The 14437-nt window shown below is 37.0% G+C and overlaps 1 protein-coding gene across 1 annotated transcript; it reads left to right on the top strand.

Moving 5' to 3' along the window:
• Nucleotides 1-93: 93 nt before the first annotated feature.
• narfl (nuclear prelamin A recognition factor-like) lies at nucleotides 94-14376 on the top strand. Its single transcript, XM_058769652.1, has 13 exons — nucleotides 94-143; nucleotides 224-381; nucleotides 1701-1855; nucleotides 2952-3047; nucleotides 3158-3301; nucleotides 7684-7816; nucleotides 7903-8037; nucleotides 8145-8263; nucleotides 11260-11389; nucleotides 11484-11559; nucleotides 11651-11788; nucleotides 12953-13110; nucleotides 13324-14376. Exons 1-13 carry the CDS (start codon nucleotides 136-138, stop codon nucleotides 13563-13565), a joined length of 1692 nt encoding a protein of 563 aa, XP_058625635.1. The 5' UTR covers nucleotides 94-135; the 3' UTR covers nucleotides 13566-14376.
• The last annotated feature ends 61 nt before the right edge of the window (nucleotides 14377-14437 follow it).

The raw sequence follows: 14437 nt of genomic DNA, 5'->3' as shown, positions 1-14437 counted from the left end.
TCCTCTTGGTTTAATTGGACCGTCTCCTTTTTCTCTGGCTGAACCTCTTCATGTTCTTTTTTGACAGGATCCTCCTGATTATGAACCAAATTCAGCTGTGGGATACGCTGGTTAGCCCAGAAATTACCACCTTGTATGATTTGGTGGGTCTGGACACTCGTGTCTTTGCTTGAGCTATGAATAGAAGGTAAATAAAGTTTAATCGCAAGCTTGTTTGGGACAGTGAAGCATCATTTGATGTTGATGCACGTGTACTTGGAGACCCACGAGAACTGCGATCCTCACCTGGGACTAAAGAAAATTTTCACCACGGCAACAATCACCAAGCAGCCCACGATCAACCTCATAAACTTCTGAGAGTTCATGTCTGCTTCTGTGCAGGTGAATGCAATAAACCATAGAAATGAACTCTGGTGACCTTCGAAACAAAATTTGCATTGAAAATCAAGGGATGTAATGAAAAGCTTAAAAAAACTTTACCTTTTTAAATGACAATGGAAAAGCCTTCACTTCTAAACACATCAGGGGCCAGTCCATAAACTTAGCCTCTATATTAAGACAGTGCCTTAAGTCCGACAAGCAGTTAGTCAATAAGAAATCAGTCTCATTTTTTAATTCAACTTATAATCTATGCTTTTATGTAACTGAATTTAAAAAAAATGATGACCAGTCTTTGATGGCTAACTTGCAAGACCACTCTAAACCTTTCATGCAACTGGCCCCAGTTTATGTATTTAATAATAATAATAATAATAAAACACTTAACAAATGCAAATGAAAACGTGGTCTATTTTTTATGTGGAAATGCATCAATAATAAAAGAAGATCAACAACATAACATGCATTTAATATATTTTCTCACAATTCGGACTCTTTAGCATTAAAATATATTTTTTTCCCTTTGCTCAAATAGCAGATATGACGCTTTATAAATGAATGCATGTTGTTATCACTTCAGAGAAACACCGAAATGTATACTTACTCTGTTAAATACCATTAATCCTTTAGGTAAAAGACTTTATGATGCATAAAAGCAAACATAGATTTACTTCCGTGTGTAGTTTCTTGCTGCAGCAAGTGCATTTGTGTGGCTGAAAAACGCGACAAGTTCAACCTGTTAACGTGACGTACTTACAAGAGGTTATTTGAATTGATAATTTAGGATGACAAATGATCGGCAGACATCTTTTCTGCATTTGACTGAGCGCGCACCTGAACCATAACAGCGTGACAGTGAAAGTAAATGCGCGCGTCGCATCGACGCTTTACGGCGCCTGCTGTCCAGTGTATCAAATACTGAGCGACCGTAACATCGCTTATAAATGCGCACAAAAATAAAGCCAGCAGCTACAGCACATCATTTTTTTTTATTGCAATAATAAAGAACAAAGATTACATTACGTACAGAACAAACAGAAAAAAAGTACTTACAAAACATAAAATACCTTTCAATAATAAACTGAAAAGTTTTTCAGGGTTTTAAAATAAGATGTGTTTAAACGTGTGTCTCATATGAAAATACGTTATCTTAAACTGAGACATATTAAAATTTCTCTAGCATCTCTTGTAAAATGCAAAAACTTCGATGTTGAATATAATAGCAGTAAGACATGTGACAAAATACAGTTGACCTGAAGTCATATCAGCCTATTTCTTTAAGTCCCGCCCTTAACCTCTCACTGTTTGCTTTGATTGGACAGAGCTACTTTCAAGCGGCCTACGATTGGACAGTTTAGAAGTCATTCACAGATCCCTGCCAACCACTTCACACACAGCAGCAGCAAAAGCAATGGCGTCGCATTTCAGTGGAGTGCTTCAGCTCACGGATCTGGATGACTTTATTACTCCATCTCAGGTTGAATAGATGTTTCTGCCTGTAACATTTGAAACAGAGACATTACTATCAGTTCAGCGCTTTTACTTTATATCTATGTGATACAACACCGATCAGCTGATCATAAGATAAACGAATGTAACATTGTGTAGATAACGACGACACAGTTTACAAAAGTGACACATGTTTCTGACAAGTTTTTTGATCACTTTAAATCTTGTAAATACTGCAAATGCTAATTATGAAGGACATTGGTTTAGTTAGAGCTCCCAAACTTGGGCCTAGTTTATTTGCAAGGTCAGGTAATGGAAGTGGCTGTGTCTGAAAACCTAGAGAGCTGCCTGAGAGTAAACTGCTGTGTATAAAATGCATGTACACTTCAGCCACATTGAAATGTCTGGATGTCACTGCATTAAATAACGAAATATTGAACCAAGTGATTTATTTTCAAAATAGACATCGCAACACATAGTAAAAGCAAAACAGCTTACAAAAGATAGGTATAAAATACTACTCATAACGTATTTTGACACTTAGCCATCCACTAATAGTTACTGCTACACCAGTCATTGCTGGGTGGTTACACTTGATATTTTGGGATGTGTAAGAAGTCTCTTATGCTCCACAAAGCTGTATTTACTTGATTAAAAAAATACAGTAAAAACAGTAATATTGTGAAATATTATTACAATATGAAATAACTGTTTTTCTATTTGAATATATTATCAAATGTAATTTATTCATGTGATGCAAAGCTGAATTTTAGCATCATTCCTCCAGTCTTTTGTGATCCTTCAAAAATCATTCTAATGTGATTTGCTGCTCAAGAAGCATTTCTTATCATATATTGCAAACAGTTCTGCTAATTTGTGTGTGTGTGTGTGTGTGTGTGTGTGTGTGTGTGTGTGTGTGTGTGTGTGTGGAAATGACACTTTTTTTCAGGGTTCTTTGATAAGTTCAAAAGAACAGCATTTTTTTTTTTTTCAAATCTATATTTTTTGCAACATTATTAATGCCTTCACTGTCACTTTTTGTTCATTTCCCCTATCTTTCGAACAGTAGTAGACTATAATTACGAAATATAATTTCACTAGTCTTAATTTGTCCAATTTATCAGGAATGTGTGAAGCCTGTAAAGGTGGAAAAGAAGCAGGGCAGATCTGTGGCTAAAATCCAGATAGAAGATGATGGCAGTTATTTTCAGGTCTATCAGGTGAGTACTAATGATGTGACTTTAAATTTTGAAACCTGCAATGTGGAAGTCGTGCCTGTGTTTCATTCATCAGATATGATAGATATAATATATAAATGCTTGTTTCCAAGGATGGTCAAAAGGAAAAGTTGGAGAAAGCGAAGATTACTCTAAACGACTGTCTGGCTTGCAGTGGCTGCATCACATCTGCGGAGAGTGTCCTGATCACCCAACAGAGTCACGAGGAACTGTATCGCGTGCTACGTCAAAACAAGGTCTGCAGTACTTTACACTCACTCTACTGTGTAGGAAACTTTTTCCTCGTCGAAGCAGAGACCGTGGGATATCTTTCATACAGAAGTTAACCCGCTGTGCGTCGCTGCAGTCATCCAAGTCTAACTAAAGCAGTGATACATTGTAGTTTATATACATTTAGGGGGCAGTGCTTAGGAATGTATATAACTTCTTCAGTTTATATGCTGTTACATTGGAACCTAGATTTAACATTTTATAAATTTGTAATCCAACAGTTCCCCCTTTGAGAGTTCTAATAACTCTCACAAAATACAAATTTAGACACTTAAAAGTTTATTCTTGTAACCTGTGATCGTTACAGGCACATAGCACTTGCTCTGTGTTGATTGTCTGTAGTGACGAAAGGCATGCTGACACAGAAACAAACATGCAGCTAGGGTCCGTGAAGTAACGAAGGTAATAGTCTTTTCTGGTTGGAACTGTCATTTCCTCGTGATGGGCGTGAGTCATTTGTTGAATGAAACACTTGATACTGTGGACGCATAGATAGGAAAATCAACAGCAGAATTTCTATTTCCTCGATCCACAGCCAGGGTTTACCTAACAGGTTTCCAAACCATGAAAAATTATCTTCAGTCATGTGGTGTAGTTTTGCTGAAAGATCAAGAATGTCTTGTTGGACTAGTACGGCAATCTTGATCATGTTGATGAATGACTGAAGTTCTCGTATGTGATTCTCTGCGTTGTGTATTTTAAATTTTTTTTTTTTTTTGTCTGTTCTGTCTTCCGTGACAGTTGGCTCGGCAGTGGGTCAAGTCTTTTAGAGGTTGTGGCTTCATACGCAGGTGAGGAGGTCGGTGCGTATGGGTCTCGAGACAGCCATCAAGTGGTATCTGCTCAGAGTAAGAAAGAAAACAAAAGTCGACAGAGCAGTATTTGTTGTAAAAGACTGCAAACACTAGGGTTGTGTCCTTTGTTCGATCTGAGTTTGCTATTGTTGTTCCTTCTTTCCCTATTTCTTAATTCCTGTGACACCTAAAAAACAGTGAGGTAAGGATGGACTAGTGGATGGGGAAGGCCTATGAGAGATTCTTCACCGCAGGGTTGGCCACCGAAGCCTGTTGCATTCGGTTCTTCCCTGGGCTCCTCACTGGTCCGTGCGTCCTATGCTATCCCAGTAGGAGGGGGAACAACTTTACAGTGTGACACATGAGTCCAGGTTTTCCTTCCCTGACACAACACTGCAGCTGCTGTAATCTACATCACTTGATGTGGTCCGTGCCGCTTAGGCTCTAACGGCTTGTTTCTGAATGACTTTATCATGACCCACTGACCTGGGATGATTGTGTGTCCACCTTCTGGTGGAGTCTGCCAACACGACTCAACTCTCTCTCTGGCATTTGAAAACCTGTGATTTTACAGTTTTTACAGATTTTACAGATTTTACAGTTGCTGGACCACTGTGACCCAAATTGTGTATTTGTTGAGCCAAATATGGCAGCAGTGATTCGGGAGCGACGTACTTTCCCCCTTTGGTCTAGCAGCCGGATGAGTCCACTGTGGCTACTTTGTCTAACCATGTCCATGCTTCAAATAGAGGAACATCTTTGTACAGATCAATGATTGATTCAGGAGGCAGAATTGTCTTCTGTGTTGTACTACGTGAACACAATTGTACAGTTGCATAGGAACAAGCCTGTTTAGCAGTTACATCAGAGCAAGAGCATTACCTTTAGCTTCCGTAGTATTAGTTGTGAGATGTGCTTTCACTATGATCTCCACTAATTTCTTTGGAAGTTTCATGGCAAACATTAGATCTTTCACTAATCCAGCAGAAGTTAGAAACTGTCTACTTTGCCAAATGACACCAAAATCATGAATTACCCCAAAAGCATACCTGGAATCAGTATAGATATTTGCAACCGATCCTGAAGCTAGTGTGCATGCTCTAGTTAAGTTAAGTTCTGCAGCTTGAGCTGAAAAATTATTTGGAAGACGACTTGAAGCTACCACTTCAGTGGTGGAACTTACTGCATAACCCAAGTATAGGTCTCTGCAGCAAAGTAATGGGAGTTACCAGATCGGGGCGTTTTTTGACCATGTTACTTGATTGGCTGACGTCATAGTGACGGTAGGTTTAGGGGTGGGGTTAGGTCAGGGGGATCATTTTGATTGTATGATTTAGAAACACCCAGCAGCTTGAAAATGCCTAGCAATTCAGAAACACCCACTTTTGCTCTGCAGAGACCTCAATCTCGCATAACCTGCTTGTCTGTTACCTTTAACGACTTGAGCTGAACCATCAACAAACAACTCCAATTCTGCATTCTCTATGGGAGTTTCTGTTACTTCACTCGTAGGTGCGTATGTAAGCATATCACAATCGTGAGTCATTTCTCCTTCATCCTCTAACACGACTTCAGTCATTGCAGACATTGTACATGAGGATGGGTTCGTGACTGGGAGGGAGGGGAGGGAGGAAAGGCCTTCAAACCATGTTCGAACTAGTGGTCCTTTATGATCCAGTACCTTCTCTGGAGTGTCAGCTATTCCACTGTATGCTGCAGCTGACTGACAAAACCTTTCAGTGTATTCACTCACAGTTTCTTCTTTCCTTTGCACACAGTTAGTGATTCTGGACCAGTTTATTTTGGGTCTGATGATATTCTTTAGAATTTTCAAAACACCTTTACTGGCATGTTGTAGTTCAGAAGTAACAGCAGACTCAAAACTGTTGAATTCGGATTCAGCTGTGTGACGTCTGCTAACGACATGTCGTAGAGACGCATTTTACTGATCAATGCTCTTCTAAATTCAGAAAAATCTGTGCGTGCTGAGGGTAAGCTCTGGGATAGCCTCTCTATATCTTTAGGTCCTAGCGCTTTGGCAACAGTTTGTATTTGGACAACAGAAGAGTTTGGAGGAACACTTTCAATTCCCTGAGATCTTCTCCTAGCTCCACATACCTTCACTGAATCTACAGGCACATCAGTTACTGATTGGATGGTTTCATCTGTTTCAAAGAAAGCTTGTAAATCAGGATAATTGTTATCAGGCTGACTAACTTCTTCCACGTCAGTTTTTGCTGAAGCTTTGTTGCGGTTCAATTTCTTAGTAAAAGAGGATATTCTAGCATGGAGCTTTTTGTTCTGTTCCTCTAGCTCTGAGTTACGCTGAGACTGTTGTGTAGCTAGCGCTAAACCAAATTCTCTGTGGCAGCAGATAATGCCTTTCACATTGTTCTTGCGAATACATGCTCCTAGTACCTTTTTACACTCATCTACAGACCAAGTCTTGTCTGGATGGATCTCATATTTCTGAGTTAGTTCTTGTCTAACTTTCTCAGTGACTTAGGTTCATTTGCACTCCTAACAGTGATTTGAATTCGCTATCTGACCACAAAAGAGTCGCGAGCCCACCTTTTTCAGTTGTGGGGATCAGTCTAGCATTCTTTCTAAACATTTTGTGAGTTTCTTTGTTACCACACAATCTAAAACATTAAAACTTCTTTGATCAACAGAGGGTACGCTTGTTAACACAGATCAACTATTGTTAACCTTCCCTGGCAAAGCAGAGGATAACACAAATTACTAGCACTTTACGCTATACTTCCCTGCCGAAACAGAGGGTAACAAATATTAACACGTAATGCTAATCTTCTCTGACTGCGCAGAGGATAACAAATTTGTACTGGTCTTAAAGGTTCTTTTGGATAGAGTGTTTGTACAGAAGATTCAGTCTGGAACGAAGTCAGATCTTTGAGCTTGAAGTTTCAATCTGGATTCAGGTGAGGAGCTCTATCCGGGTCACGGCACCAAAACTGTAGGAAACTTTTTCCTCGTCGAAGCAGAGACCAGGAGACGTTGGGATATCTTTCATACAGAAGTTACTTTTTATTGAGAACTCGCTGTGCGTCGCTGCAGTCATTCAAGTCTAACTAAATCAGTGATACATTGTAGTTTATACATTTAGGGGGCAGTGCTTAGGAATGGAAACAATGCACCTGGGTGACGACCTTAAACAAAGCCTGCAAATGAAGTATTCAGGTATAGCAACCTGCCCCATTTAACCACTCCTAATCAGCATAACTGCCCAAAGATTGGGGCAGGGGCACCAAGAGCCATTACAAACAAAAGGTGAGAGTCTCCGTCATCTGGCTCATTTGACTTACAGTAAGAGAACAGAAACTGGCAGGAACCTCTTGCTACAAACTTTGTATAACAGAATCGTTCATCTGATGTCATCATCTTCACCATAAATGCTAAATACAATGTATATAACTTCTTCAGTTTACATGCTGTTACATTGGAACCTCGATTTAGCATTTGTAATCCAACAACTGCATTTAACCTTTTACTCCAAATGAAGATTTCACCTAAAGCATGTTTGTGTCTGTGAGCAGCAGGTCAGCAGTAGCGAGCAGAAGGTGGTGGTGGTGTCTGTGTCTCCTCAGTCGAGAGCCTCTCTAGCAGCACACTACAGTCTCAGTAGCAGCGAAGTGGCTCGTAGACTCACCAGCTTCCTGAAGAACTTGGGTGAGTTTGAGTCCACGTTTCATATGACCAGTCAAAGACATTCTCCTGTGTGTGTTGATCATGCAAACTGCATACTGGTCTTTCAGGTGTCCATCATGTGTTTGACACCAGCTTCAGTCGCTCATTTAGCCTGTTAGAAAGCCAGAGGGAGTTTCTAGAGCGATTCAGACGGAAGGAAGTAGACAAGAAGGCTCTACCGATGCTGGCGTCTGCCTGTCCAGGTAGATGCAATCTGTTTTTTATTGTGTGCAATATTCACAGTATTATGCTTTATTATGGGTCCAATATGGATTTCTTCTTGTTAAATGATCTTTTGTGTTTGGTTCAGGCTGGATTTGCTATGCTGAGAAGACTCATGGTGAATTCATCCTCCCGTACATCAGCACGACCCGCTCGCCACAGCAGATGATGGGTTCTCTAGTCAAGGGCTATTTTGCCTCTCAGAAGGTACTAAACAATAAACGTCTGTTCAGAGAGGGAGAAACTGCCCATTTGTGCCAAATACAAAGTCTCACATTAAAAACATTTTTTGAAGTGTTTTTAGACTTGATTTGAATGTTGAAGGCCACATTAGAGACTGCTTTATGCTTTATAGTTGTTTTAGTGTAGTTTAAATATATTGTTAATTTATTTGTTATTTAAACTTGTTATAAACCCTTCTTTGGTCTCTGACATGTTGTAGATGTAAAGCTGTTTGTTTTGTGACTTGCACAAAGCTAATTTACTATTAAACATACTTTTTATTTACATCAAATATTAATAAGTTGAGTGACATGCAAATTTCATGCAGAAATTTAACAGTAAGTCAGGTAGACCTGCAAAATGATTAATCGCAGTTAATCGCATTCAAAATAAAAGTTTATGTTTTCGTACTATGTGTGTGTAGTGTATATATTTATCTATATATAAATGCACACATACATGTGTATATATTAAGGAAAAATATGTTAGATTTATATATAAAATATTTATATTAATATATATTATAAATTATATACAAGTATAAGTGTAAATATATATAAATATTTTTTTATATACGTGTGTATTTATTTTATTTATATATATATATATATATATATATATATACACATAATAAATAAATATATACAGTACACATATAGTTTGTAAACAAACTTTTATTTTGAATGCGATTAACTGCGATTAATCATTTCGCAGCCCTAAAGTCAGGTTTTATTAGTTATTATTAATCAATTATTCCAGTAAATGGCCAATAATCAAGCACATAGAAATAAATTAGTCACGATTAATCGCATCCTAAATAAACGTTTTGTTTACATAATATATGTGTGTACTGTGTATATTTATTATGTATATATAAATACACACACATACAGCATATATTTTGAAAATATGTACATGTATTTGTGTATATATTTATATTCATATAAATTATATCATATATAAATGTATAAAACGTAACACATCTTTCTTAAATATATACAGGTGCTGGTCATATAATTAGAATATCATCAAAAAGTTGATTTATTTCACTAATCCCATTCAAAAAGTGAAACTTGTATATTATATTCATTCATTACACACAGACTGATATATTTCAAATGTTTATTTCTTTTAATTTTGATGATTAGAGCTTACAGCTCATGAAAGTCAAAAATCAGTATCTCAAAATATTAGAATATTACTTAAGACCAATACAAAGAAAGGATTTTTAGAAATCTTGGCCAACTGAAAAGTATGAAAATGAAAAGTATGAGCATGTACAGCACTCAATACTTAGTTGGGGCTCCTTTTGCCTGAATTACTGCAGCAATGCGGCGTGGCATGGAGTCGATCAGTCTGTGGCACTGCTCAGGTGTTATGAGAGCCCAGGTTGCTCTGATAGTGGCCTTCAGCTCATCTGCATTGTTGGGTCTGGTGTCTCTCATCTTCCTCTTGACAATACCCCATAGATTTTCTATGGGGTTCAGGTCAGGCGAGTTTGCTGGCCAATCAAGCACAGTAACACTATGGTCATTGAACCAGCTTTTGGTACCTTTGGCAGTGTGGGCAGGTGCCAAGTCCTGCTGGAAAATGAAATCAGCATCTCCATAAAACTTGTCAACAGAAGGAAGCATGAAGTGCTCTAAAATTTCCTGATAGATGGCTGCGTTGACTGTGGACTTCAGAAAACACAGTGGACCAACACCAGCAGATGACATGGCAGCCCAAATCATCACTGACTGTGGAAACTTCACACTGGACTTCAAGCAACATGGATTCTGTGCCTCTCCACTCTTCCTTCAGACTCTGGGACCTTGATTTCCAAATGAAATGTAAAATTTACTTTCATCTGAAAAGAGGACTTTGGACCACTGAGCAACAGTCCAGTTCTTTTCCTCCACAGCCCAGGTAAGATGCTTCTGACGTTGTCTCTGGTTCAGAAGTGGCTTGGCAGCCCTTTTCCTGAAGATGTCTGAGCGTGGTGACTCTTGATGCACTGACTCCAGCTTCAGTTCTCTCCTTGTGAAGCTCTCACAAGTGTTTGAATCGGCTTTGCTTGACTGTATTCTCAAGCTTGCGGTCATCCCTGTTGCTTGTGCACCTTTTCCTACCCAAATTCTTCCTTCCAGTCAACTTTGCATTTAATATGCTTTGATACAGCACTCTGTAAACAGCCACACCTTTCAGTAATGACCTTCTGTGACTTACCCTCTTTGTGGAGGGTGTCAATGTTCGTCTTCTGGATCATTGCCAAGTCAGCAGTCCTCTCCATTATTGTGGTTTCAAAGAACAAGAGATACCCATAATTTATACTGTAGGGATGGTCATTTATTCAAACTCAAATGTAAATATTCTAATATTTTGAGATACTGATTTTTGACTTTCATGAGCTGTAAGCTCTAATCATCAAAATTAAAAGAAATAAACATTTGAAATATATCAGTCTGTGTGTAATGAATGAATATAATGTACAAGTTTCACTTTTTGAATGGAATTAGTGAAATAAATCAACTTTTTGATGATATTCTAATTATATGACCAGCACCTGTACATGCATGTGTGTGTATTTATATATACAAAATAAACATACACAGTACACACACATATTATGTAAACAAAAACCTTTATTTGACAGCACTAAAATAAGAGCAAATGTATTTATTTATTTTTTTAATTGTTTGATTTACTATTAACAACATAACAGACTATTTTTCACGTCAATTTCTTTTTAAATTAAATGAGTAATTAAGTCTAATTGATACATTATTTGAATGATATTCATTATTAAAATATATTAAAATATTTTTCAAATTAAATGCAAATACTTGTATTTTATATATTTAAAAAAAAAATTTAATTAATTATTATTTAGATTTCTCCCCCACTTATTGCAACATGCATTTTGAATCATGGGATATATCAGTGCATTAGAATGGTAGTTCTAGTCTGAGATTTTCATTGTCTATCTTTTGCTTTGACAGGGTGTTTCACCACAGAATATCTACCATGTGACCGTGATGCCCTGCTATGATAAGAAACTCGAGGCTTCCAGACCAGACTTCTACCTCAGCGATTACGAGACCAGAGAGGTGGACTGCGTCATCACTTCAGGTGAGTGAATCTAATAGGGTTACAATCACAAACTGAAGTAAAACGGGTAAGATTATAGCCATAAGACCTCATTGTCTGTGTGTCTGATTCATAGGTGAAGTTCTGAAGATGTTGGAAGAAAAGAATGTGTCCTTGAGGGACGTGGAAGAAGTGACACCTTTAGACACGATGTAAGTTCTTCATGTGTGACTGTAAAACTCAGCTACCACTCATGAAATAGAGTCATATGTGTGAATTTGCTGGCATGAACGTGTGTTTTAGGTTCAGCAATGTATGTGGGGAGGAGCTGCTGGGTCACCCAGGAAGTGGATCAGGAGGATACCTTCATCACATCTACAAACATGCTGCCAAACAGCTGTTTGGAATTGGAGTAGATGAGCTCACTTACAAGACAATGAAGTACGTCTGAACACAGCAGTATTGCTACAAAGATTCCAGATCTGTTGTTTGTTCACCACTGTTAAAAAGTTTAGGGTCAGTAGGTTTCCTTTTAAAGAAATTCAAACCTTTATTTAGCAAGGTTGCATTAAATTAATCAAAATGGTCCAAAGACTTTCACATTGTTTCAGAAGATTTCCATTTCAAATAATACAAATGCTGTTCTTTTAAACTATCTATTAATCAAAGAATTATGGAAAAAATCTTTCAACTGTTTTCAGCATTGATGATGATAATGAGAAATGTTTCTTGAGCAGCAAATCAGCACATCAGAATGATTTCTGAAGGATCGTGACGCTGAAGACTGGAGTAATGATACTGATAATTCAGATTTGGTCACAGGAGTAAATTACGTACTTTTATTCTAAATTGTAATAATATCTCGCAATATTACTATTTTGATTAAATAAATGCAGCCTTGGTGAGACATCTTTCAAAAGTATTTTTCAAAATCTTACTGACTCCAAACATTTGAATGCTAGTGTAAAGAATTTATTGATATTTACTGTAAATAATGAATATTCATTTTAAGGTTTAGAATAAATGTATAAATGTTAGAAATATTTACCATGGTTTTTGAGACAGACCAGGAAAATGATTTTTTCATGGAATTTTTAAAGTCTTAGATCGTGCTAATACAATTTCTATAGCCAATGTATTTTTTTACAGTTATGCTTAGTTCTTCTAAAGTATTTCTTTGGCTAGAAATGACTAGAAAGTAACTGATTTCTAAATGTAAGTATTTTTTAACTAAGAATTTCTGTATAAAATATGTAAAAATCACTTTAAAACTATTTTTATGGCTGGAAATTGGTCAGAAATTATAGGAAGCATGTAATATTATGGTATTCTTAAAAGTACATTATATGAATTATATGACAGTATATGAATACAATAATCATTTGGCTTGTATTGAAGTACCTTAGTATTAACATCTGATAAATCACTCTACCATGGTACTACCGCAGTACTGTTAATGAAAGGAATAATGCGTCACTTGTCGCGTTTTATTTAAAAAGACAGTTTTTAAGTGTTTGTTCACCATAACACTTCCAGAAATACCATGGTGCTACTATAGTTTATTGGTCACATCTCATGGTAGTGCCTTTTTTGTTCCCCCAAAAGAAACAAGGATTTCCAGGAAGTCACTCTAGAGAAGGACGGTCAAATTCTGCTGCAGTTTGCTGCCGTCTATGGCTTCAGGAACATTCAGAACCTGGTGCAGAAGCTGAAACGCGGAAAGTCACCTTACCACTTTGTAGAAGTTATGGCATGTCCGTCAGGTCAGAAACGACACCCCTAGTGCTTAAAAACCTTCTTTTTAGGCCACGGTTTTATTGTTGTGGAATTTGGATAATCTTCTGATGCTGTTATCTTGAATTAAATCTATTCTAAATTTGCATAACCTATATTAATTGTAGATGATAATAGGATAGTGTTTAACAGCGTTTTAAAATAAGATCGGATTCAGTGACACTTTTGATTGTGTTCTACAGGATGTCTGAATGGCGGCGGTCAGCTGAAGCCTTCATCAGATCAAACTAACAAAGAGCTGCTGCAGCAGGTGGAGGAGTTGTACCGCGGTGAACGTACCTCAGTGCCAGAACAGGACTCGCGAGTGGCTGAACTCTATCAGAGCTGGTTAGAGAGCGTGGGAGAGGAGAAAGCCAGACTGCTGCTGCACACGCAGTACCACGCCATAGAAAAAAACACCAGTGGACTCGGTATAAAGTGGTGAGGAGCCAAGAGACTCCGAACTGTTTGTTTCTTTGCCTTCCATTAAATGTCTGTCGCAGCGAAGTTAAACTTTAACAAGTCAAACTATAAGATGCATTTGACACTACACCAGCTATTAACAAATGTGATTGTTTGAAAAGACAGGTGAAGTTACATTTTCTGCAAATATGCTTCTATAAGGTATCTGCTGATTAAAGTTGAGGTCAGACTACAAATCAAGTGTTTCATAGCAGTAGGCAATTTTTCTATGTCCATGAATGTTGCCTTGTTGTTGTTTTTTTTCTTTCTTTAAATTGTGAATTTATTTCTTGGAAAGTGTTGAATGCACAAGATGTAATGGATGTTACTATGTAGTATGCACTGAAAATGATATTTTTTGTCTTCTTTTTTAAGATATATTTTGATTTATGAAGATAATAAATATATGATTGAATGTTAAAAAAAATGCAAAAAAAAAACAGTATTAAATATTAAAGTATTAAAGTTAAATTAGTCCTGCTATTATTAATGTGCAATTATTATAATTTTAGGTAACACTTTACAATAAGGCTCATTAGTTAACGTTAGTTAATAACATTAGTAAACATGAACTAAGAATGAACAATACTTCTACAGCATTTATTAATCTTAGTTAATGTTAATTTCAGCATTTACTACTGTATTATTAAAATCACAAGTTGTGTTTGTCAAGAGTTAATGCACTGTGAACTAACATGAATAAACAATGAACAACTGCATTTTCATTAACAAAGTTTAATATAGTGTAATAAATGCATAGTTCATCGTTTGTTCACGTTAGTTAATATTTTATTAAAATGAATGTAATTTTGGTAAAAATAAAAATATGTTCAGGAGGAAGGTTAGAAGGCTTTT

Source organism: Onychostoma macrolepis, chromosome 03 (genome assembly GCF_012432095.1).
Source record: "Onychostoma macrolepis isolate SWU-2019 chromosome 03, ASM1243209v1, whole genome shotgun sequence".
Taxonomy (NCBI): Eukaryota; Metazoa; Chordata; class Actinopteri; order Cypriniformes; family Cyprinidae; genus Onychostoma; species Onychostoma macrolepis.
This window is presented reverse-complemented; position numbering and strand designations above follow the sequence as displayed.